Here is a 26,371-nt window from a genome sequence, read left to right as displayed (position 1 = left end):
TCCAGGGTCGTAATGTATCGGGCTTCACCCAGCCGATCGATCAACTCATCGACCTGGGGCATAGGGTAGGCATCAAATTTAGAAACCGCATTCAGTTTCCTAAAGTCATTGCAAAACCGTATAGAGCCATCCGGCTTAGGTATCAACACGATTGGACTGGACCAGGCGCTGTGCGACTCTTCAATGACTCCTAAATCCAACATTGCCTTCACCTCCCGGGAGACGGCTTCACGGCGTGCTTCCGGAATCCGGTACGGCTTCACATGAACTGTGACACCGGGCTCTGTGACAATCTCATGCTTCACTAGCCTAGTCTGGCCAGGTTTTTCCGAGAAAAACTGTTGGTTCTGTAACAAAAACTGCTTAACCTCAGATTTTTGTCGTTCAGAAAGAGTCTCGGCAATCTGCACCTCCGGTACGGTAGGTGAGCAAACCGGACGGGGCAGATCCGCTGTTAGGGCAGCGCGGTCTTTCCAGGGTTTTATCAGATTCACATGATAAATCTGTTCTGGTTTTCTCTTACCAGGCTGGTGCACTTTTATAGTTCACTTCTCCAACTCGTTCCATGACCTCAAAGGGGCCCTGCCATTTCGCCAGAAATTTACTATCCACCGTAGGGATTAGGACCAACACCCTATCCCCGGGTGCAAACGTACGGACCTTGGCGCCTCTATCATAACTTAGCCTCTGGGCTCCCTGGGCCTGTAACATATGTTCCCTAACAATGGGCATGACAGCAGCAATACGGTCCTGCATTTGCGTTACATGGTCTATCACCGTTTTAAAGGGAGTGACTTGACCTTCCCAGGTTTCTTTTGCGACGTCCAACAGTCCACGAGGACGACGGGCGTATAATAATAGCTCGAAAGGCGAGAATCCTGTGGAAGACTGGGGAACTTCCCTAATGGCAAACAGCAAATAGGGTAACAAGTAATCCCAGTTCTTCCCATCTTTGTCTATCGCCTTCCGGAGCATCTGTTTTAAGGTTTTATTGAACCGCTCAACCAACCCATCTGTTTGAGGGTGATAGACAGATGTACGGAAGGGATCTATTTGTAAGAGTCTGCAGAGCTCCTTCATTACCCTCGACATAAAGGGAGTCCCCTGGTCGGTGAGTATCTGTTTTGGAATTCCTACCCGACTAAACACTTGCACCAATTCTTTGGCGATCGTTTTGGTAGCAGTGTTACGCAAAGGGATGGCTTCCAGGTAGCGAGTGGCATAGTCCATGATGACAAGGATATGTTGGTGCCCACGTGCGGACCGGGGAAGGGGCCCAACCAAATCCATCCCAATTCTCTCAAAAGGGACCCCAATGATAGGGAGGGGTACCAAAGGACTACAGTACCGAGGTTTAGGTGCCGAGATTTGGCACTCTGGACAGGACTCACAATAGTTACGCACATCATTGTGTATTCCAGGCCACATAAAACAATGCAATATTCTTTCTGTGGTTTTTTGTACCCCCAGATGTCCCCCCATTATATGTCCGTGGGCCAGGTCCAGTACCTTCCGCCGATAAGGTTTGGGTACCACTAACTGCTGCACAGTGTCTTCCCCTTTTTTTTCTACCTGGTAGAGTAAATGATTTTCAAGAACCATGTACGGGTACGCTAGCCTAGTGTCAGGTTCTACGGGTACGCTATCTACCATTTTTACATTTTTCCTAGCCTGAGTCAGGGTAGGATCTTTAATTTGTTCGCTGTGGAAGTCATCCAACTGGACTCCCAAATCTGGTAGGCAGGGTGCGGGATGGCTGTCTGCCTCCGCCTCTCGCTGAGTTTCCTCAGTTTCCCCCGCCATAACTGAGAAGGGGTACTGAAGGTTAGATTCACTAATCTCCCCAGCAGCATCTTCCTGTGGGGTCTCCTCCAGGAGCTCGGGACCTCCAGGTAGCATGGGAGAAGATTCACGGTCACAACTACCGTGAAGGAGCAACTGATTCTCCCACAACTGCCAGAAATGAGGAAAATCCCTGCCCAGGATTATATCATGTAACAACGCGGGAACGAGTCCCACTTTGTGTTGCACAGATCCATAGGGAGTGGAGATACATATGACCGCTGTAGGATATGAGCAGGTGTCACCATGCACACACGTTACAGAAAACTTGTCAGACGGACTAGTTGGACGTGCTATCAGACTGGCTTTCACTAGAGTCACCACACTTCCAGAGTCTAGTAACGCCACAACATTTTCCCCATCTACAGACAATTCACACAGATGTTTCGCTGTATCATTTTGGCCCGCATTCACACTTACTAGCCGTGTAACCAAAGACATGCGTTTCTTAGAGTCCGTAACGTCGCACTGCATGGGTTCAGTGGTAACAGGACAGTTCGCAGAAACATGGCCCTTCTCATGGCAACGGAAACACCTAACAAGCCCCCTATTGAAACCAGAGTCCGACACCCTTGATCTTGGGGTGCGAGCAGTCCCGTGTTCCTCCCCCACAGTCCCTGGAACAGTCTTACCGGTTCCACGAGGAGGAGGTACAGTTCGGGTAGTAGCGGTATCATCAGGAAGTCCTTCCGCCATGGAATAACGCTCCACCAAGTCCACCAGTTGATCCGCTGTCGCGGGATTTCCTTGGCTCACCCACTTTCTCAGCGCCGGTGGTAGTACTCTCAGGTACTTGTCCAGAACGACCCGCTGGATTATCTCTGGAGTTGTCAGTACCTCGGGTTGCAGCCATTTCTTTATCAAGTAGATCAGGTCGAACATCTGCGATCGCGGCGGTTTATCTTGCTGATAGGTCCACTGATGTACCCTCTGTGCACGGACAGCCGTCGTCACACCCAGCCGGGCCAGGACCTCAGTTTTCAGCCTCTCAAAGTCCTGAGCGACTTCCGGGTCCAAGTCAGGGTAAGCTTTTTGGGCCTCACCGGAGAGAAACGGAGCAATTAGATCGGCCCATCGTTCCTTCGGCCACTTCTCTCTCAACGCTGTCCGCTCAAACGTTGTCAGGTACGCCTCGACGTCATCTTCTGCGGTCAGCTTTTGCCAGTACCGACTCACATGGATTCTCCTGGACTCTGCTTCCGGGTCAACCTCAGGCATGCTCACCAAGCATTGCGCCACCTGTTGGAGAAGCTGGCGGTCTGCAGCCGTCATGTCCAGTAACTCCTTCAGCTGTGCGGCCATCAAGCGATTAGCTTCCTGCTGTGCCGCAGTGGCCTGTACTAGGGCTTTCACCACGTCTTCCATACTGTCGCCTGTGCCACGCATTGCCCGCAATTCTCCACCACAATGTGACAAAACACTCCGGGATCGCCTTTGCTGGGGTCAAAGGTCACGTGGTTTGTGTATTGAACTCTGAGGCGACAGCAGGTTTCCAAGTTGACTGACCTCAAGTCAGGTTTATTAAAGTGAAAGCAAATACAGAAAACAAAACAGAAAAATAAATCCTAGCCTGTCCGGCGCTAACTAAACAAATACGTTCCTATCTAACAACTGGGGGGGCTTCTCCCTCCCAGCTAACATTACACAGATCATGAGCACAGCTCTCACTCACGTTTGTCTCACACAGACAGACATTCTGTGTGCCCCAGGCTGACACCTGAAACCTCCAGCTGGTCAGCCTTTATTCCTGCACTTATTAACCCCTCGGTATCCTGAAGATACTGAGCGGCCTAATTCACATAGGACAAATACCTGGGCGAGATATACCTGCCCCCGACTACCAGACCGACATGACTCTTACAATTTCTATGAAGCTACATATTGGGCCCCAAGAATGATTTTCTCTGGTGGGCCCAAGGTGCTCCAGTCCGACGCTGCACACATACTACTGCCATACACAGCACACACATACTACTGCCATACACAGCACACACATACTACTGCCATACACAGCACACACACATAATACTGCCATACACAGCACACATAATATTGCCATACACAGCACACACACTACTGCCATACACAGCACACATACTACTGCCATACACAGCACACACATACTACTGCCATACACAGCACACACACACATACTACCATACACAGCACACACATAATATTGCCATACACAGCACACACACACATAATACTGCCATACACAGCACACACATAATACTGCCATACACAGCACACACACAATACTGACATACACAGCACACACACAATACTGCCTTACACAGCGCACACAGATCCTGCTGACGATCAGGACATAATTGTCATGTGTCTGGGTTCGAACCCCTGACCCTATCCTTTGTTGTCGGCTTCTCTGTCAGCTGAGCCACATCAGTTACAACTGAAAGGTGATAGGGCAGAAAAAGGAGCAAATGAAAACACCTGTTACCCTAAAGGACAGAAGCAGGGACCTCTGCATGTTTAGTTTCCGTTATCCCTGCTTCTGTCCTTTAGGGTAACAGGTGTTTTCATTTGCTCCTTTTTCTGCCCTTTCAGGTGCAGCTTTTTATACTGTCCCCCTGCTGGTATTTCCTGTTGATGATAGTCTCCTTTTAATGGCAGACATATTGCTGTTTATGTCAGTCTGTGAAAGACCAGCTAGGGTTTCTCTCTCTGCTGTTTATGCTCTTGACTCTGCTTCTATCTTCTGTTTCTACTTAGGAAGGAGGCAGCATATATTTAGTACATTCTTAACCCTTTATTTTGTATTTCGTGGTTTGCGTTACTCACTCTGGGATCTTTCTATTTCAGCACACTTTCCCTTCTGTAGGTAATTCACACTCTGCTCTGCCCTCCGGTTCTTTAGGAGGAACATGTCAAGCTTGATGGCCTGTCAGGCAGCTTAGGTTCAAGTTGCCTTCGTCTAGTATGTGGGTAGGGCTATCTCCGCTCATGCTGGAACCACTAGGGACTGCGGGGTCAGGATCTCTAGTTTGTACAGGACCCGGCAAGGTCAGTTGCAGTTTTTAGTTTGTTACCCATTTTCCCGAGTGAGTTGCTACATTATCATAACAATAATCTGAGGTCACCTCATCCGCAAAGATCAGCAGCTTCTCCTCGGCCGCCAGGTGAATGAGCTCCGAGATGTTCTCCAGGGTCAGGACATGTCCTGGGGGAACAAGAGATAATAAGAGGTGGCGTATGATCCGGACCGCAGCTGTCTGATGTAGGGTAACCCCCGTGTTATAGGACCTGTGAACGCCGCTCATGTTATTATAGGACCGGTCATCGTGCCCTGTGTTATTATAGGATCGGTCATCATGCCCTGTGTTATTATAGGACCCATCATCGTGCCCCGTGTTATTATAGGACCAGTCATCATGCCCCGAGTTATTATAGGACCGATCATCATGCCCCGTGTTATTATAGGATCGGTCATCATGCCCCGTGTTATTATAGGACAAATCATTGTGTCCAGTGTTATTATAAGACCGAACAATGAGCCCGTGTTATTATAGGACTGGTCATCGAGCCCTGTTTTATTATAGGACTGTTCATTGCTTCCGTGTTATTATAGGACTATTCATTGTTTCCCGTTGTCATGAACCAGGGTTGTTTAGTTGCTCCTGGTTCTTTTCTGGAGGGGATATATCTATAGCCCACTTCCCAGTTCTGGTTTGGAACTTGCAGCTCCCTGGCGCCCCCCTTAACCTCAGGTCAGACAGGGTACTGCACCTAGGATAATTAGTCGCCAGAAAAGCTGCCTGCTATGTACTGGCTAATGGGCACACTGCAGCGAGGGCGATATAACTACTCCCACTCAGGCGGGAACAATAATTATCAACGTCGTCCATCGCTGCCAGTTTTCCCAACGGCTCAGGACACTTCCGCTGCCACCAGCTCCTATTTCTTAATTAATAATGGGTCAGGAACCAACCCAATTAGTAGCATAATTACTTCAGAGGACGTGAAAGTATGTTATAGAGCAAGGAGAAACTAAGCTAGTAATTTTATATATTTTACTCCAAAAACTAGGCAGTGTGTACAAAAGTATATAAAAGATATTATAAGATGAGACAAGTATCGTCTGTACAGACAATTATGAAAATAAAATGGATTAAAGATGAAAATAAACTTACAGTTACTTATGTCCTTTCAGATCATGGCTGACCATGCGGCTGGGGGGAAGGGGAGAATATGTCCCAATGCATCAGGCAGATTTGCAGAGCCTCTCTCTCAGCTGACTTCCTGGGTGAAAAGCTCCCCCTCTTAACTCAGCTCCTAAATGTATATGTTCTGCTTGATGACCCCACTGAGGGGGCTGTGCCCTGGAATGCCCTCCCCTTTCTGGAAGTTATGTCAAGTCTTCTATTGCTCATCTCTTGGGGAGAAGCTTGTAGAAGGACGACGAACGTATTATATGACTTCTCACAAAATTAGCTTACATATAAGTCTAAACATGGCTTGGCTATGAGCCCCGGTTAAGCAATAATGCGTTTCTCAAATTCTGCCAGGCGCTAAGCTTAGAAAGCGCACTGTGTGATGGCCTGGCTGATGCAGAGGCCAAAAATGTATTTGGCCTGCTTCCAGACCTAAGCTGCGTGATTATATACCTGCTTAAGAGAACAAAGGGAATGCCCCCAGACCATATGCCTTCTGCAGACGACTGAGTAGGCCTGCTCACAGCACACTGGTTTCACATTACAGCTGCATGCAGGGGGGAGGGAGAAAGAGTGGCTTAGAATTTCACCATGCTGACAGGCAGAGAGGCATAGCTGCTTGGTGCTGCTGTGGGGAAAAAAAGAGAGGGGGGTCGAATCTGCAGCGTGTGTGTGTGTGCCATGGAACCTTCTAGAACTATACTCCAAATATGGCATATTTATATTATATTATTATAGGACAAATCATTGTGCCCAGTGTTATTATAGGACCGGTCATCTTGCCCTGCGTTATTATAGCACTGTTCATTGTTTTCGTGTTATTATAGAACAGGTCCTTGTGCCCCATATTATTATAGGACCGGACATTGTGACCCGTGTTATTTTAGGACCGGTCATCGTGCCCCGAGTTATTATTGGACCTGTCATCGTGCCCTGTGTTATTATAGGACTGTTCATTGTTTCTGTGCTATTATAGGACTGCTCATTGTTCCCCGTGTTATAGGACAGATCATGGTGTCCCGTGTTATTATAGGACAGGTCATGGTGTCCCGTGTAATTATAGGACCGGTCATCGTGCCCCTTGTTATTATAGGATCGGTCATCGCGCCCTTTGTTATTATAGGACCCGTCATCGTGCCCTGTGTTATTATAGGACCAATCATTGTGCCCCGTGTTTTTATAGGACCGGACATTGTGCCCATATTATTATAGGACAGGTCCTCGTGCCCCGTGTTATTATAGGACTGGATATTGTGCCCTGTGTTACTATAGGACCGGTCATTGTGACCCGTGTTATTATAGGACCGGTCATCGTGCCCCATCTTATTAAAGGACCGGTGACGGCGCTCCATCTTATTATAATACCGGTGAGCGTGCTCAGTCTTATTATTGGACAGGTGACAACACCCTGTCTTATTATAATACCGGTGACCATGCCCTGTCTTATTATAGGACCAGTGACAGTGCCCTGTCTTATTATAGAACCGGTGACAGCGCCCTGTCTTATTATGATACTGGTGACCACGCCCTGTCTTATATAGGACAGTGACAGGGGCCTGTCCTATAATAAGCGCCCTATAATAAGACAGGGTGCTGTCACTGGTCCTATAATAAGACAGAGCATGGTCACTGGTCCTATCATAGGACCAGTGACAGCACCCAGTCTTATTATAGGACCGGTGACCACACTCTGTCTTACAATAATACCAGTGACCACGCCCTGTCTTATTATAGGACCAGTGACAGCTCACAGTCTTATTATAGGACCGGTGACCACGCCCTGTCTTATTATGGGACCTGTCATGATCTCTGCAGGCAGAGATCATAGCAAGCCTATAGAGGGACAAGCTCTCGGAAGATGGAACTATACTGACCATGAACTAAGCCTGCTGCGCAACTAGAAATAGCCAGGTAGCATTTCCTATTTATCGCTAGATGCCCAGCTCTGGCCTAAGACCTAAATAGCTAGCAGAGGGAAATATAAGACCTGGCTCACCTCTAGAGAAATATTCCAAAGAAGACAGTAGCCCCCCACATATAATGACGGTGAGTTCAGATGAAACAACAAACGCAGCAGGAAAATAGTCTTAGCAAATTTGAGGTCCGCTTACTAGATAGCAGAAGACAGATAGTATACTTTCATGGTCAGCAGAAAAACACTAACAAAACACCATCCAGAGATTACCTTAAACTCTGGCATTAACTCATAACGCCAGAGTAGCAATCCCTGATCAACGAGAGCTTTCCAGACACAGTAACAAAACTTCAGCTGTGAACTGGAACAAATAGGCAAAACAAAAACATGGACAAAAGTCCAACTTATCTAGTAGTTGTCTAGAAGCAGGAACAAGCACTGAGAGGCATCAGATAACATTGTTGACCGGCAAGAAACCACCAGAGAAATGAGCTTAAATAGCGACACCCACTACTGATGGAATCAGGTGAAACAGGAAAGAGGATGACAAGTCCAATTCCACAAGCGGCCACCGGGGGAGCCCAGAATCCAAATTCACAACAGTACCCCCCCCTCAAGGAGGGGGCACCGAACCCTCACCAGATCCACCAGGGCGACCAGGATGAGCCCTATGGAAGGCACGAACAAGATCAGAAGCATGAACATCAGATGCATTGACCCAAGAATTATCCTCCTGGCCGTAACCCTTCCAGTTGACCAGATACTGGAGTTTCCGTCTGGAAACACGAGAGTCCAAAATTTTCTCCACAACGTACTCCAACTCACCCTCAACCAACACCGGAGCAGGAGGCTCAACTGAAGGTACAACAGGTACCTCATACCTGCGCAATAACGACCGATGAAAAACGTTATGAATGGAAAAGGACGCAGGGAGGTCCAAACGGAAAGAAACAGGATTAAGAATCTCCAATATTCTATAAGGGCCGATGAACCGAGGTTTAAACTTAGGAGAAGAGACCCTCATAGGGACAAAACGAGAAGACAACCACACTAAATCTCCAACACAAAGCCGAGAACCAACACGACGATGACGGTTGGCAAAACGCTGAGTCTTCTCCTGGGACAACTTCAAATTGTCCATAACCTGCCCCCAGATGTGATGCAATCTCTCCACCACCGCATCCACTCCAGGACAATCCGAGGATTCCACCTGACCGGAGGAAAATCGAGGGTGAAACCCCGAATTACAGAAAAACGGGGACACCAAGGTGGAAGAACTGGCCCGATTATTGAGGGCGAACTCTGCCAATGGCAAAAAAGCAACCCAATCATCCTGGTCAGCAGAGACAAAACACCTCAGATATGTCTCAAGGGTCTGATTAGTCCGCTCGGTCTGGCCATTAGTCTGAGGGTGAAAAGCAGATGAAAAAGACAAATCTATGCCCATCCTAGCACAGAATGCCCGCCAAAATCTAGACACAAATTGGGTACCTCTGTCAGAAACAATATTCTCAGGAATACCGTGCAATCGGACAACATTCTGAAAAAACAGAGGAACCAACTCAGAAGAAGAAGGCAACTTGGGCAGAGGAACCAAATGGACCATTTTAGAGAAACGGTCACAGACCACCCAGATGACAGACATCTTCTGGGAAACAGGCAGATCTGAAATAAAATCCATCGAGATGTGTGTCCAAGGCCTCTTAGGAATAGGCAAGGGCAACAGCAGTCCGCTAGCCCGAGAACTACAAGACTTGGCCCGAGCACAAACGTCACATGACTGCACAAAGACTCGCACATCTCGTGACAGAGAAGGCCACCAGAAGGATCTTGCCACCAAATCCCTGGTACCAAAAATTCCGGGATGACCTGCCAATGCAGAAGAATGTACCTCAGAGATGACTCTGCTGGTCCAATCATCCGGAACAAACAGTCTATCAGGCGGACAACGATCCGGTCTATCCGCCTGAAACTCTTGTAAGGACCGCCGCAGATCAGGAGAAACGGCCGACAAAATTACTCCCTCCCTAAGGATACCTGTGGGTTCCGAATTACCAGGAGAGTCCGGGTCAAAACTCCTAGAAAGGGCATCTGCCTTAACATTCTTAGAACCCGGTAGGTATGACACCACAAAATTAAAGCGAGAAAAAAATAAAGACCAGCGCGCCTGTCTAGGATTCAGGCGTCTGGCAGTCTCAAGATAAATCAAATTTTTGTGGTCAGTCAATACCACCACCTGATGCCTAGCCCCCTCGAGCCAATGGCGCCACTCCTCAAACGCCCACTTCATGGCCAAAAGCTCCCGATTCCCAACATCATAATTCCGCTCTGCGGGCGAAAACTTGCGAGAAAAGAAGGCACAAGGCCTAATGACGGAGCAGTCGGAACCTTTCTGCGACAACACTGCCCCAGCTCCGATCTCCGAAGCGTCAACCTCAACCTGAAAAGGCAGATTCACATCAGGCTGACGCAACACAGGGGCAGAGGCAAAACGGCGCTTAAGCTCCTGAAAGGCCTCTACAGCATGAGGGGACCAATTAGCAACATCAGCGCCTTGTCTAGTCAAATCAGTCAGTGGTTTAACGACATCCGAAAAACCAGCAATAAATCGGCGGTAAAAGTTGGCAAAGCCCAAAAATCTCTGAAGACCCTTAAGAGAGGAGGGCTGAGTCCAGTCACAAATAGCTTGCACCTTGACGGGATCCATCTCAATGGAAGAGGGAGAAAAAATATACCCCAAAAAGGAAATTTTCTGGACCCCAAAAACGCACTTAGACCCCTTCACACATAAAGAATTAGACCGCAGAACCTGAAAAACTCTCCTGACCTGCTGGACATGAGAGTCCCAGTCATCAGAAAAAATCAGAATATCATCCAGATATATTATCATAAATTTATCCAGAAAATCGCGGAAAATATCATGCATAAAAGACTGGAAAACTGAAGGGGCATTAGAAAGACCAAAAGGCATGACCAAATACTCAAAGTGGCCCTCGGGCGTATTAAATGCGGTCTTCCACTCATCCCCCTGCCTGATCCGCACCAAATTATACGCCCCACGGAGATCAATCTTAGAGAACCACTTGGCCCCCTTTATGCGAGCAAACAAATCAGTCAGCAACGGCAATGGGTATTGATATTTAACCGTGATTTTATTCAGAAGCCGATAATCAATACATGGTCTCAAAGAGCCGTCTTTTTTTGAGACAAAGAAAAACCCAGCTCCCAAGGGAGAAGAAGATGGACGAATATGTCCCTTTTCCAAAGACTCCTTTATATATTCCCGCATAGCAGCATGTTCCGGCACAGACAAATTAAACAAACGACCCTTTGGATATTTACAACCCGGTATCAAATCTATGGCACAATCGCACTCACGGTGCGGAGGTAACGACCCAAGCTTGGGTTCGTCAAAGACGTCTTGATAATCAGAGAGGAACTCAGGGACTTCAGAGGGAATGGACGACGAAATAGAAACCAAAGGTACGTCCCCATGAATACCCTTACATCCCCAGCTCAACACAGACATTGCTCTCCAGTCCAAGACTGGGTTGTGAGACTGCAACCATGGCAATCCCAGTACCAAATCGTCATGTAAATTATACAGCACCAGGAAACGAATAATCTCCTGGTGATCCGGATTGATACGCATGGTTACTTGTGTCCAGTATTGTGGTTTATTATTAGCCAATGGGGTGGAGTCAATCCCCTTCAGAGGAATAAGAGTCTCCAAAGGCTCTAAATCAAAACCACAACGATTGGCAAAGGACCTATCCATAAGACTCAGAGCGGCGCCAGAGTCAACATAGGCGTCCGTGGCAATGGATGACAAAGAGCAAATCAGGGTTACAGACAAAATAAACTTAGACTGAATGGTGCCAATGGAAACAGACTTATCAAGCTTCTTTGCACGCCTAGAGCATGCCGATATAACATGAGTAGAATCCCCACAATAGAAACACAATCCATTCTTCCGTCTAAAATTCTGTCGCTCGCTCCTGGACAGAATTCTATCACACTGCATACTTTCTGGCGTCTTTTCCATAGACACCGCCAGATGGTGCACCGGTTTGCGCTCCCGCAGACGCCTATCAATCTGAATAGCCATTGTCATGGACTCATTCAGACCTGCAGGCAAAGGGAACCCCACCATAACATCCTTAACGGCATCAGAGAGACCTTCTCTGAAAGTTGCCGCCAAGGCGCACTCATTCCACTGAGTAAGCACAGACCATTTACGGAATTTTTGGCAGAAAACTTCAGCTTCGTCTTGCCCCTGAGATAGTGCCATCAAAGTTTTTTCTGCCTGAAGTTCCAAATGAGGTTCCTCATAAAGCAAGCCCAAGGCCAGAAAAAACGCATCCACATCGCGTAACGCAGGATCCCCTGCTGGCAATGAGAAGGCCCAATCTTGAGGGTCCCCCCTGAGCAAGGAAATCACAATCCTAACCTGCTGAGCAGGGTCTCCAGCTGAACGAGACTTCAGGGACAAATAAAGCTTACAATTATTTCGGAAATTCTGGAAGCTAGCTCTATTCCCTGTGAAGAACTCCGGCAAAGGAATTCTCGGCTCAGATACCGGAGCATGTACCACAAAATCTTGTAAATTTTGTACTTTCGTGATGAGATTATTCAAACCCGCAGTTACACTCTGGAGATCCATTATTGTCAGGTGCACACAGAGCATACAGAGATTAGGAGGAGAGAGAGAAAAAAGACTGCAGCAAGGCAGACTGGAGGAAAAAAAAAAAAAAAAAATTCCAGCAGACTTCTTATAACTCTCCTTTCTCAACCTGGGTCTTTAACACTTTAGGGGCCGGTCAAACTGTCATGATCTCTGCAGGCAGAGATCATAGCAAGCCTATAGAGGGACAAGCTCTCGGAAGATGGAACTATACTGACCATGAACTAAGCCTGCCGCGCAACTAGAAATAGCCAGGTAGCATTTCCTATTTATCGCTAGATGCCCAGCTCTGGCCTAAGACCTAAATAGCTAGCAGAGGGAAATATAAGACCTGGCTCACCTCTAGAGAAATATTCCAAAGAAGACAGTAGCCCCCCACATATAATGACGGTGAGTTCAGATGAAACAACAAACGCAGCAGGAAAATAGTCTTAGCAAATTTGAGGTCCGCTTACTAGATAGCAGAAGACAGATAGTATACTTTCATGGTCAGCAGAAAAACACTAACAAAACACCATCCAGAGATTACCTTAAACTCTGGCATTAACTCATAACGCCAGAGTAGCAATCCCTGATCAACGAGAGCTTTCCAGACACAGTAACAAAACTTCAGCTGTGAACTGGAACAAATAGGCAAAACAAAACATGGACAAAAGTCCAACTTATCTAGTCGTTGTCTAGAAGCAGGAACAAGCACTGAGAGGCATCAGATAACATTGTTGACCGGCAAGAAACCACCAGAGAAATGAGCTTAAATAGCGACACCCACTACTGATGGAATCAGGTGAAACAGGAAAGAGGATGACAAGTCCAATTCCACAAGCGGCCACCGGGGGAGCCCAGAATCCAAATTCACAACAGGGACCAGTGACAGCTCCCAGTCTTATTATAGGAGCGGTGACCACGCCCTGTCTTATTATAGGACCGGTGACCACGCCCTGTCTTATTATAGGACCAGTGACAGTTCACTGTCTTATTAGAGGACTGGTGACCACACCCTGTCTTATTATGGGACCAGTGACAGCTCCCAGTCTTATTATAGGACCAATGACCACGCCCTGTCTTATTATAGGACCGGTGACCACGCCCTGTCTTATTATAGGACCAGTGACAGCTCACTGTCTTGTTATAGGACCGGTGACCACGCCCCATCTTATTATAGGACCAGTGACCACACCCTGTCTTATCATGGGACCAGTGACCATGCCCTGTCTTATTATAGGAGCGGTGACCACACCCTGTCTTATCATGGGACCAGTGACCACGCCCTGTCTTATTATAGGACCAATGACCACGCCCTGTCTTATTATAGGACCGGTGACCACGCCCTGTCTTATTATGGGACCAGTGACAGCTCCCAGTCTTATTATAGGACCAGTGACCACGCCCCATCTTATTATAGGACCAGTGACCACACCCTGTCTTATCATGGGACCAGTGACCATGCCCTGTCTTATTATAGGAGCGGTGACCACGCCCTGTCTTATTATAGGACCGGTGACCACGCCCTGTCTTATTATAGGACCAATGACCACGCCCTGTCTTATTATAGGACCAGTGACCACGCCCTGTCTTATTATAGGACCGGTGACCACGCCCTGTCTTATCATGGGACCAGTGACCATGCCCTGTCTTATTATAGGACCGGTGACCACGCCCTGTCTTATTATAGGACCAATGACCACGCCCTGTCTTATTATAGGACCAGTGACCATGCCCTGTCTTATTATAGGACCGGTGACCACGCCCTGTCTTATTATAGGACCGGTGACCACGCCCTGTCTTATTATAGGACCGGTGACCACGCCCTGTCTTATTATAGGACCGGTGACCATGCCCTGTCTTATTATAGGACCAATGACCACGCCCTGTCTTATTATAGGACCAGTGACCACGCCCTGTCTTATTATAGGACCGGTGACCACGCCCTGTCTTATCATGGGACCAGTGACCATGCCCTGTCTTATTATAGGACCGGTGACCACGCCCTGTCTTATTATAGGACCAATGACCACGCCCTGTCTTATTATAGGACCAGTGACCATGCCCTGTCTTATTATAGGACCGGTGACCACGCCCTGTCTTATTATAGGACCAGTGACCACGCCCTGTCTTATTATAGGACCGGTGACCACGCCCTGTCTTATTATAGGACCGGTGACCACGCCCTGTCTTATTATAGGACCGGTGACCACGCCCTGTCTTATTATAGGACCGGTGACCACGCCCTGTCTTATTATTGGACCGGTGACTGTGCCCCATGTTCCTCACCTGTGGGGTTCCCCGGGTTGATGACGCAGAGCACGCGGGGGAGACATTGGTTTCTGGCTGCAGAGAGAGATTCTCGAATCCAGCTGACACTGATGGCCCAGCCACGCGCCTCATCCAGGGAATATGGAAGCATGACTGCGCCAGACAGCGCAATGGTGTCCATGTAAAGCGGGTAATAGGGCACCGGGAGCAGAATCCCCGTCCTCAGCACCGCCTCATTATTCACCACCAGGGACAAGGCACTCTGCGGAAAAAAGAGCGTCAACTGATGGGAGTATCACTCCAAGCACTCTCAACCACCTCCAGAGCTGCACTCACTATTCTGCTGTTACATCATGTCTTATCCTCCAGGTCTTTTATTAAATAAAATAAAAATCCTTTACATGACAATAACCAAGATACATTACAAATAAAACACAACAGAACAAAACATAAGAACAAAGCTCCAATCAGACGACAACAAACGACAAAAATCACAAAGAATAAACCAGAAATGGAACCAAAATGGAGAAAGTTCATGACCTACAAATCAAGACCGAGAAACAAAAATGCCAATAAAAATAAAGCAAAGCTAAAAGACAACAAACAAAATACTCATAACTACATGAATACCCCTGTAAAAATGTTACATAATAAATAGTATAAAATCATATAAGACCCCCGGCCCAGCTTCATTCATACTACTATATACAACCCCAACTACATTCACACCATCCTATATACAATATTATATACAATATATACACTATAAACACATTATACTAAACCAAATTTTATACAACACCGCAAACACAACAAAACCCTACTGGTCCCACTGCCTTACCTTACAGCCACCCCCTTACACCACCACATTCACCCTACAACAAACCTAAATACAATACAGTGTACAAAAATTTTTTATTTTTTTTTTATTTTTTTTATTTTTTAATATATATACACACCTACTCTAACTATCCCGCCACCCCTGATCCAGCTCTGGCCACAAAGTTCAGGAATTATCCGAGCTAGGATCAGGCCCCAAAGTTTTTCCCCAGGCGGGGCCTGGGCCAGGCCAGATCAGTCTCTTATCACCGCCGTTGAACCCCCCAATCCCCCCACCCAACCTAACTAAGACCCTCTATTATACACACTATATACAATATATACAATACACTATATACAATATATACAAAAACCAACATCACAGAACACAACCTACATACTCACCACCCAAGGCTCAAGTTCGATGCCTGCAAACCTTCTATTCAGGGAACAGAGATACAAAACAAAAATCTAGGGTGTAAAGACATCAGCCCACCACCAGGATATAGGAGCGCTAACGGACTAAGGCACCCCGAAGGAGAAACCCCTCCAGAGATGGGCCGCCCTCCGGGCACCCAGTCCTTTGCACTCCAGAGAACGCACCTTCACCAGGGCACCTAGGATGCTGCTACAAACTTCATCTACACGGAGGATTTTACTCTGCGTCGTAACTAAAACACGTGCGTTCCACGTGAAGTACCTGACCACTGCGCTGACTAAGAATAAAGTGGCTCGGTCCCTTCTCCCGAGGTCTCTGAACGCTCCATAGGCCCACTCGGCATAGGACAGAGTGGCCAGCCGCGGCCAACCAATGGAAGCGCCCACCCTGTTGTACACCTCTGTATTAAAGGGACAATGAAGCAGGAAGTGCTCCATGCTTTCCAGCATGGTAGCGCAATCCTCACGGGGACAATTTCTGTCCACGGAGCTCCTGTGCTTCAAATTGTCCCTCACATACAACTTACCTTGGAAGCAGCGCCAAGTCAAGTCCCAATACTTCTTGGGGATCCTGCTAGAATTTAACAAACTCAACCCAACCTCTAGATCCCGACTCGGGCAGTCCTTGAGGACCAGTGGTCTTTGAAAATGCGAAAGCAAGACCCGCATGTCGAGGAATTTCCTCGGGAGGGACCTCACTTCCCACATTCCCAGACCCCACCGGCACATCATTTTCAGAACCGGGGTAACATAAGCCGGGAGATGCCCGTGCGGTGTGCGAAGATCCTTCAATCTTCCCCCTGTCTCCCATTCCTGGAATAAAGGCTGAAACCATCCCCTGCAGGAGAATACCCACGGAGGAGCCCTCTCCTTCCAGAGGTTTGCCACGTTAACTTTCAAAAAGGTGTTCACTAGAAACACCACGGGGTTCACCATATTCAACCCTCCCAGTCTCCTCGTGCGATAAGTGACCTCCCGTTTGACTAGGTTCAGTCTATTACCCCATAACATCTGGAAGAACAGACTGTAGATCCGTGTCCAGAGAGGCTCCGGCAAGACACAGACGCCGCCCAGGTGGACCAGCAAGGGGAGCAGGAAAGCTTTGCACAGGTCAACCCTTTCCCTCAGGGTCAAAGACCAACCCTTCCATTGGTCCGCTCTTTGGGCGACACCCTTGATTCTGCCTTCCCAGTTTTTCGTGGGGTAATCTGTCATGATTCTCAATGGCGAGAGAACATAGCCCAGCATATATGAGAACTAGCTCTTGGAAGATGGAAACTATACTGACCATGAACTAAACCTGCCGCACAACTAGAAGTGGCCGGGTAGCATGCCTACGTTTTTTTATCCCTAGATGCCCAGCGCCAGCCGGAGAACTACCTAATCCTAGCAGAGGAAAAGACAGTCCTGGCTCACCTCTAGAGAAATTTTCCCAAAAGGCAGACAGAGGCCCCCACATATATTGGCGGTGATTTTAGATGAAATGACAAACGTAGTATGAAAATAGGTTTAGCAAAATCGAGGTCCGCTTACTAGATAGCATGAAGACAGAAAGGGCACTTTCATGGTCAGCAGAAAACCCTATCAAAACACCATCCAGAAATTACTTTAAGACTCTAGCATTAACTCATAACACCAGAGTGGCAATTTCCGCTCACAAGAGCTTTCCAGACACAGTAACGAAACAGCAGCTGTGAACAGGAACAAAATGCAAAAACACACAAGGACAAAAGTCCAACTTAGCTGGGAGTTGTCTAGTAGCAGGAACATGCACAGAAAGGCTACTGATTACATTGTTGACCGGCATGAAACTGACAGAGGAGCAAGGTTATATAGCGACTCCCACATCCTGATAGGAGCAGGTGAACAGAGGGGATGATGCACACAAGTTAAATTCCACAAGTGGCCACCGGGGGAGCCCAGAATCCAATTTCACAACAGTACCCCCCCCTCAAGGAGGGGGCACCGAACCCTCACCAGAACCACCAGGGCGATCAGGATGAGCCCTATGAAAGGCACGGACAAGATCGGAGGCATGAACATCAGAGGCAGTGACCCAAGAATTATCCTCCTGACCGTATCCCTTCCATTTGACCAGATACTGGAGTTTCCGTCTGAAAACACGAGAGTCCAAGATCTTTTCCACAACGTACTCCAACTCACCCTCAACCAACACCGGAGCAGGAGGCTCAACGGAAGGCACAGCTGGTACCTCATACCTGCGCAACAATGACCGATGAAAAACATTATGAATCGAAAAGGATGCAGGGAGGTCCAAACGGAAGGACACAGGGTTAAGAATCTCCAATATCTTGTACGGGCCGATGAACCGAGGCTTAAACTTAGGAGAAGAAACCCTCATAGGGACAAAACGAGAAGACAACCACACCAAGTCCCCAACACAAAGCCGAGGACCAACACGACGACGGCGGTTGGCAAAAAGCTGAGTCTTCTCCTGGGACAACTTCAAATTGTCCACCACCTGCCCCCAAATCTGATGCAACCTCTCCACCACAGCATCCACTCCAGGACAATCCGAAGATTCCACTTGACCGGAGGAAAATCGAGGATGAAACCCCGAATTACAGAAAAACGGGGACACCAAGGTGGCAGAGCTGGCCCGATTATTGAGGGCGAACTCCGCCAAAGGCAAAAAAGCAACCCAATCATCCTGATCCGCAGACACAAAACACCTCAAATATGTCTCCAAGGTCTGATTAGTCCGCTCGGTCTGGCCATTAGTCTGAGGATGGAAAGCAGACGAAAAAGACAAATCTATGCCCATCCTAGCACAGAATGCCCGCCAAAATCTAGACACGAATTGGGTCCCTCTGTCAGAAACTATATTCTCCGGAATACCATGCAAACGAACAACATTTTGAAAAAACAGAGGAACCAACTCGGAAGAAGAAGGCAACTTAGGCAAGGGAACCAGATGGACCATCTTAGAGAAACGGTCACACACCACCCAGATAACAGACATCTTCTGAGAAACAGGCAGATCCGAAATAAAATCCATCGAGATGTGCGTCCAAGGCCTCTTCGGGATAGGCAAGGGTAACAACAATCCACTAGCCCGAGAACAACAAGGCTTGGCCCGAGCACAAACGTCACAAGACTGCACAAAGCCTCGCACATCTCGTGACAGGGAAGGCCACCAGAAGGACCTTGCCACCAAATCCCTGGTACCAAAGATTCCAGGATGACCTGCCAACGCAGAAGAATGAACCTCAGAGATGACTCTACTGGTCCAATCATCAGGAACAAACAGTCTACCAGGTGGGCAACGATCAGGTCTATCCGCCTGAAACTCCTGCAAGGCCCGCCGCAGGTCTGGAGAAACGGCAGACAATATCACTCCATCTTTAAGGATACCTGTGGGCTCAGAATTACCAGGGGAGTCAGGCTCAAAACTCCTAGAAAGGGCATCCGCCTTAACATTCTTAGAACCCGGTAGGTAAGACACCACAAAATTAAACCGAGAGAAAAACAACGACCAGCGCGCTTGTCTAGGATTCAGGCGCCTGGCAGACTCAAGGTAAATTAAATTTTTTTGGTCAGTCAATACCACCACCTGATGTCTGGCCCCCTCAAGCCAGTGACGCCACTCCTCAAAAGCCCACTTCATGGCCAAAAGCTCCCGATTCCCAATATCATAATTCCGCTCGGCGGGCGAAAATTTACGGGAAAAAAAAGCACAAGGTCTCATCACGGAGCAGTCGGAACTTCTCTGCGACAACACCGCCCCAGCTCCGATTTCAGAAGCGTCGACCTCAACCTGAAAAGGAAGAGCAACATCAGGCTGACGCAACACTGGGGCGGAAGAAAAGCGGCGCTTGAGCTCCCGAAAGGCCTCCACAGCATCAGGGGACCAATCAGCAACATCAGCACCCTTCTTAGTCAAATCAGTCAATGGTTTTACAACATCAGAAAAACCAGCAATAAATCGACGATAAAAGTTAGCAAAGCCCAAAAATTTCTGAAGACTCTTAAGAGAAGAGGGTTGCGTCCAATCACCAATAGCCTGAACCTTGACAGGATCCATCTCGATGGAAGAGGGGGAAAAAATGTATCCCAAGAAGGAAATCTTCTGAACCCCAAAAACACACTTAGAACCCTTCACACACAAGGAATTAGACCGCAAAACCTGAAAAACCCTCCTGACCTGCTGGACATGAGAGTCCCAGTCATCCGAAAAAATCAGAATATCATCCAGATACACAATCATAAATTTATCCAAATAATCGCGGAAAATGTCATGCATAAAGGACTGGAAGACTGAAGGGGCATTTGAAAGACCAAAAGGCATCACCAAATACTCAAAATGGCCCTCGGGCGTATTAAATGCGGTTTTCCACTCATCCCCCTGCTTGATTCGCACCAAATTATACGCCCCACGGAGATCAATCTTAGAGAACCACTTGGCCCCCTTTATACGAGCAAACAAATCAGTAAGCAGTGGTAACGGATATTGATATTTAACCGTGATTTTATTCAAAAGTCGATAATCAATACACGGCCTCAAAGAGCCGTCTTTCTTAGACACAAAGAAAAAACCGGCTCCTAAGGGAGATGACGAAGGACGAATATGTCCCTTTTCCAAGGACTCCTTTATATATTCTCGCATAGCAGCGTGTTCAGGCACAGACAGATTAAATAAACGACCCTTAGGGTATTTACTACCCGGAATCAAATCTATGGCACAATCGCACTCCCGGTGCGGAGGTAGTGAACCAACCTTGGGTTCTTCAAAAACGTCACGAAAGTCAGACAAGAATTCAGGAATCTCAGAGGGAATAGATGATGAAATGGAAACCAAAGGTACGTCCCCATGAGTTCCTTTACATCCCCAGCTTAACACAGACATAGCTCTCCAGTCGAGGACTGGGTTATGAGATTGCAGCCATGGCAATCCCAGCACCAAAACATCATGTAGATTATACAGCACCAGAAAGCGAATAACCTCCTGGTGATCCGGATTAACACGCATAGTCACTTGTGTCCAGTATTGTGGTTTATTACTAGCCAATGGGGTGGAGTCAATCCCTTTCAGAGGTATCGGAGCCTCCAATGGCTCCAAATCATACCCACAGCGTTTGGCAAAGGACCAATCCATAAGACTCAAAGCAGCGCCAGAGTCGACATAGGCGTCCGCGGTAATAGATGACAAAGAACAAATCAGGGTCACAGATAGAATAAACTTAGACTGTAAAGTGCTAATTGAAACAAACTTGTCAGGCTTCTTAGTACGCTTAAAGCATGCTGATATAACATGAGTTGAATCACCACAATAGAAGCACAACCCATTCTTTCGTCTAAAATTCTGCCGCTCGCTTCTGGACAGAATTCTATCACATTGCATATTTTCTGGCGTTTTCTCAGTAGACACCGCCAAATGGTGCACAGGTTTGCGCTCCCGCAGACGCCTATCGATCTGAATAGCCATCGTCATGGACTCATTCAGACTCGCAGGCACAGGGAACCCCACCATAACATCCTTAATGGCATCAGAGAGACCTTCTCTGAAAATCGCCGCCAGGGCGCACTCATTCCACTGAGTAAGCACAGACCATTTGCGGAATTTTTGGCAGTATATTTCAGCTTCATCTTGCCCCTGAGACAAGGACATCAAGGCCTTTTCCGCCTGAAGCTCTAAATGAGGTTCCTCATAAAGCAACCCCAAGGCCAGAAAAAACGCATCCACATTGAGCAACGCAGGATCCCCTGGTGCCAATGCAAAAGCCCAGTCTTGAGGGTCGCCCCGGAGCAAGGAAATTACAATCCTGACCTGCTGTGCAGGGTCTCCGGCAGAGCGAGACTTCAGGGACAAAAACAATTTGCAATTATTTTTAAAATTTTGAAAGTGAGATCTATTCCCCGAGAAGAATTCAGGCAAAGGAATTCTAGGCTCAGACATAGGTGCATGAACAACAAAATCTTGCAAATTTTGTACCTTTGTGGCGAGATTATTCAAACCTGTAGCTACACTCTGAAGATCCATTTGAAACAGGTGAACACAGAGCCATTCAAGGATTAGAAGGAGAGGAAGAGAGGAAGGCTGCAGTATAGGCAGACTAGCAAGTGATTCAATTAAGAGCACACTCAGAACTAGAGGGAAAAAAAAAAAAAAAAATTGTAGCAGACTTCTTTTTTCTCTCCTTTCTCAGCCAGTAATTTAACCCTTTTTTGGGCCGGTCAAACTGTCATGATTCTCAATGGCGAGAGAACATAGCCCAGCATATATGAGAACTAGCTCTTGGAAGATGGAAACTATACTGACCATGAACTAAACCTGCCGCACAACTAGAAGTGGCCGGGTAGCATGCCTACGTTTTTTTATCCCTAGATGCCCAGCGCCAGCCGGAGAACTACCTAATCCTAGCAGAGGAAAAGACAGTCCTGGCTCACCTCTAGAGAAATTTTCCCAAAAGGCAGACAGAGGCCCCCACATATATTGGCGGTGATTTTAGATGAAATGACAAACGTAGTATGAAAATAGGTTTAGCAAAATCGAGGTCCGCTTACTAGATAGCATGAAGACAGAAAGGGCACTTTCATGGTCAGCAGAAAACCCTATCAAAACACCATCCAGAAATTACTTTAAGACTCTAGCATTAACTCATAACACCAGAGTGGCAATTTCCGCTCACAAGAGCTTTCCAGACACAGTAACGAAACAGCAGCTGTGAACAGGAACAAAATGCAAAAACACACAAGGACAAAAGTCCAACTTAGCTGGGAGTTGTCTAGTAGCAGGAACATGCACAGAAAGGCTACTGATTACATTGTTGACCGGCATGAAACTGACAGAGGAGCAAGGTTATATAGCGACTCCCACATCCTGATAGGAGCAGGTGAACAGAGGGGATGATGCACACAAGTTAAATTCCACAAGTGGCCACCGGGGGAGCCCAGAATCCAATTTCACAACAGTAATCACCCTGGCCAAATTCGATGCCTAGGACTTTGGCATGTTCTTGGGGTTCGGGGAGGGTGTCCGGAAGATCAAACGTGGGATCCCCGCCTCCCAGCCAGAGACTCTCACACTTGTCCTGGTTGACCTTGGACCCTGATGCCTCCGAGTAGCTCTCCACTTCTGACATCACCACCATCGCCTCCTCTTGCGAAGAGACAAAGACGGTAACGTCATCCGCGTAGGCCACTAACCTCAGGATAGCCTCTGGCGCCAACCCGCCCATCCTCACCCCCGCCAATGGTCCACAATCAACCCTTCTGAGGAAGGGATCGATTGCAAACGCGTAAAGCAAAGGGCAAAGAGGGCAGCCCTGGCGGACACCAGATCCCACCCCAAAAGGTTGTCCAATCCACCCGTTTACCAGAGGGAAAGTCTCAGCCCCTGCGTACAAGGTCTTAAGCCAGTCCACAAACCCTCCAGGCAGACCATACCTCAAAAGAGTGGACCAGAGGTACTCGTGGTCGACCCGATCAAAGGCTTTTGCCTGATCCAGGGTCAGCAAGAACCCCTTCCAAAGGCCCGCCCTGCCTTGCTCCATGGCCTCTCGGACACCCAGAACAGCACTGAAAGTGCTACGGCCAGGAACGCAACAGTGCTGGGCCTCCGAAAGGAGCCACGGTGCAAACTTCACCAGCCTGTTGAAAAGTATCTTAGCCAAAACCTTCCCGTGCACATTGAGAAGTGATATGGGACGCCAATTCTCAATGCGTGACGGATCCTTACCCTTTGACAAATTGATCAAAGCCGACCTCCTTAATGATCTCGGCAGAGTGCCCGAGGAGAGACACTCATTAAACACCTGAGTCAAGAGGGGGACCAAGGAGTCCCTAAAGGTCTTAAACAACTCGGATGTTAAGCCATCCGGACCTGGCGATTTTTGGGGCCGGAGCCCATCGATCGCCAGTCTCACTTCCTCTTCTTTGATCGCTTCTGCCAAACCGCCCAGCGAGAGGTCAGCCCCTGGCTCAGAAACAGCTTCAGCCAGGAAAGCCGACATCCTGTTACGATCCAGTTCCTTCCTTGCCAAGAGGTGCGAGTAGTATGAACTGACGACCTCCAAGATCCCTGATCTGGACCTTCTCAGGGATCCCGTACTGTCCATCAGCCCTGTCACTATCTTACTATTCACTGACATCTTGCAGCTTCTGTAAAGGTCGGGCGAGTAGTACTTCCCGTAGTCCCTCTCAAAAACCAAAGATGCGGGCCTATCGTACTGACACCTCTTTAGCAAGGATTTCACACTGGAGATCGCCTTGCGGCTACCCCCAGTCGAGACTAGATGCTCGAGTTTCCTCCTCAGGCTCTGATACAGGCGATGCCTGTTCAGGCTTCTGAGGTTCGAGAGTTGCCGGAAGAATCTCGCCACCCGATGTTTGAACATCTCCCACCACTCAGACTTAGTGTTACTTAGGCCCAGCAGCGGTACCTGGCTCTGAAGAAATTCCTCAAAGGACCGTCTTACAGCTTCTTCCTCAAGGAGTGACGAATTCAGCTTCCAATAACCTCTTCCCATCCGAGGAGTCTCTGTAACGCTCAGAGAAAACATAATCAAACAGTGATCGGAGAATTCCACCTCCACAACCGACAACGGAGAGGAGACGGCCTCCTCCTTCAAATAAAACCTGTCTAACCTAGACCTGCACTGACTACCTCTAAAAAAGGTGAACCCCGCGTGGCCTGTGTTGTGCCGGATGTGGACATCCACCAGGCGTGCCTCACTTACTATCCTATTTAGCGCGACGCAATCGTAAGCCAGCCGGTCTCCGGAACCTCCTCTATCACAGGGTCTCGTGACGTTGTTGAAATCCCCTCCAAAGACCACCTGCCGACTCGAAAATAAGAAAGGTTTGATCTTCATGAAGAGACACTTGTGGTCCCACTCGGACTGGGGACCGTAGATGTTAATGAGCTGAAGCTCCTGTCCCCCAATGGAGACATCTAGGATCAAGCATCTCCCCATTTCTAACTCAATCAATCATCTGCATTCAACCGCTGCGGTCTTAAAAAGGACCGCCACCCCGCTATACGGCTCGGCCGCAAGAGACCAGTAGGAGGGCCCGTGCCTCCACTCCCGCCTTGCTTTATGCATGGTTGATAGGTCGGTCAACCTGGTCTCCTGCAAAAACAAAATGTCAGCGTCAAGTTGGCCGAGAAAATGAAAGGCCGTGTACCTTGCCACATCTGACTTTATGCTGGCAACATTAATGGTTGCCAGCGTCAACGGGGTGGGTGCCGCCATCATGATTGATTGAATTAGATAGCCTTTTTTTTCCCACCCCCAACAGTTTCACACTCTTCCTCTGACAATGATGAGTTTTTAGTGCGCTTAAGACAAACACTCATCCATTCTCTCCTTACATACACTCTGGCCCTTGTCTGGTGGTCCTGAGTTAGTCCCCCCCCAGAAGGCTTTGTATTTGCCCCCTGAGAAGAAGACCCAGCGACCTCCTGAGCCCCAACAACGTTGTCCGCAACCTCCGGCCCCGGGTCCCCATCTCCCCCCTCTGGAGGGGAGTCCTGGAGGGCCCGGAACCGGTTAGAGAGATCCACCACAGGGTGGGGCGGCTGGACCTTCCAATGGCACCTGGATCAGGGCTACGGAGTCAGAGGGGTCGCACTCCGAGGAGGAGGCTCGAGGCCCGGACCCCCTCTTATCCTTAGTTGTTTTCCTGTTACCCTTTTTCTTTTGCTGTGACCACTCCCCCTCTCCCTCATCCAGACTGTCACCGGATGAAGGTTCTTGGGCAGACATGGCGTCCTTTTGCTCCTCCCTTTCAAGTCTCTTGACTTCCTCGTTCAATTCGCCGTCTTTAGGATCCTCAGCTGCAAGTGAAGCACCCGGGTCAGAGTTTAGGGTCATTACTCCCTGCCCCCTGTTCCCATGGCGCTGCTCCTGCCGCCTGATATTGGATGGCGGCAGCCTGCTCCTCACCAGTTCCCTGCCTCCTCTGCCTCTACTGGTCCCTTCACCGGCGAGATTAGTCCCGGCTTTCGCCTGTCCCGCACTCGCCGTTTTCAGGACCGCATTGGCAAAGGAACGCGGACAGCGACTGAACGGGTGACCGAGGTCACCACACAAGTTACACCTAATCCTGCCACAGGTAGCAGCAAGATGGCCGAGGTCCCCACACAGTGCGCATTTCTGGGTGGTACACTGCGCACTGAAGTGTGTGGGGCTGCCGCACCTGTGACAGACCTTAGGCTGTCCCCGGTAGAAAATCAAGATCCTGTCCCTCCCCAAAAATCTTGAGGAAGGGATATGGGTAACGGTG

At 48.3% G+C, this 26,371-nt stretch overlaps 1 protein-coding gene across 2 annotated transcripts in view; it reads right to left on the bottom strand.

The window, feature by feature from the left end:
* The window catches only part of LOC143783175 (alanine aminotransferase 2-like), an 88,336-nt gene that overhangs the window by 38,459 nt on the left and 23,506 nt on the right, over nt 1–26,371 (bottom strand). For both annotated transcript variants that reach the window (XM_077271566.1, XM_077271567.1), the window contains 2 exons: nt 14,885–15,128; nt 4,944–5,023 (listed from right to left, as the gene is read on the bottom strand). In XM_077271566.1, the coding sequence (XP_077127681.1) occupies nt 4,944–5,023; nt 14,885–15,128 (324 nt within the window). The remainder of the gene's footprint in view (nt 1–4,943; nt 5,024–14,884; nt 15,129–26,371) is intronic.

This window comes from Ranitomeya variabilis, chromosome 6 (assembly GCF_051348905.1).
Source record: "Ranitomeya variabilis isolate aRanVar5 chromosome 6, aRanVar5.hap1, whole genome shotgun sequence".
NCBI lineage: Eukaryota > Metazoa > Chordata > Amphibia > Anura > Dendrobatidae > Ranitomeya > Ranitomeya variabilis.
The sequence above is the reverse complement of the archived record's forward strand: the minus strand, read 5'-3'. Positions and strand labels throughout refer to the sequence as shown.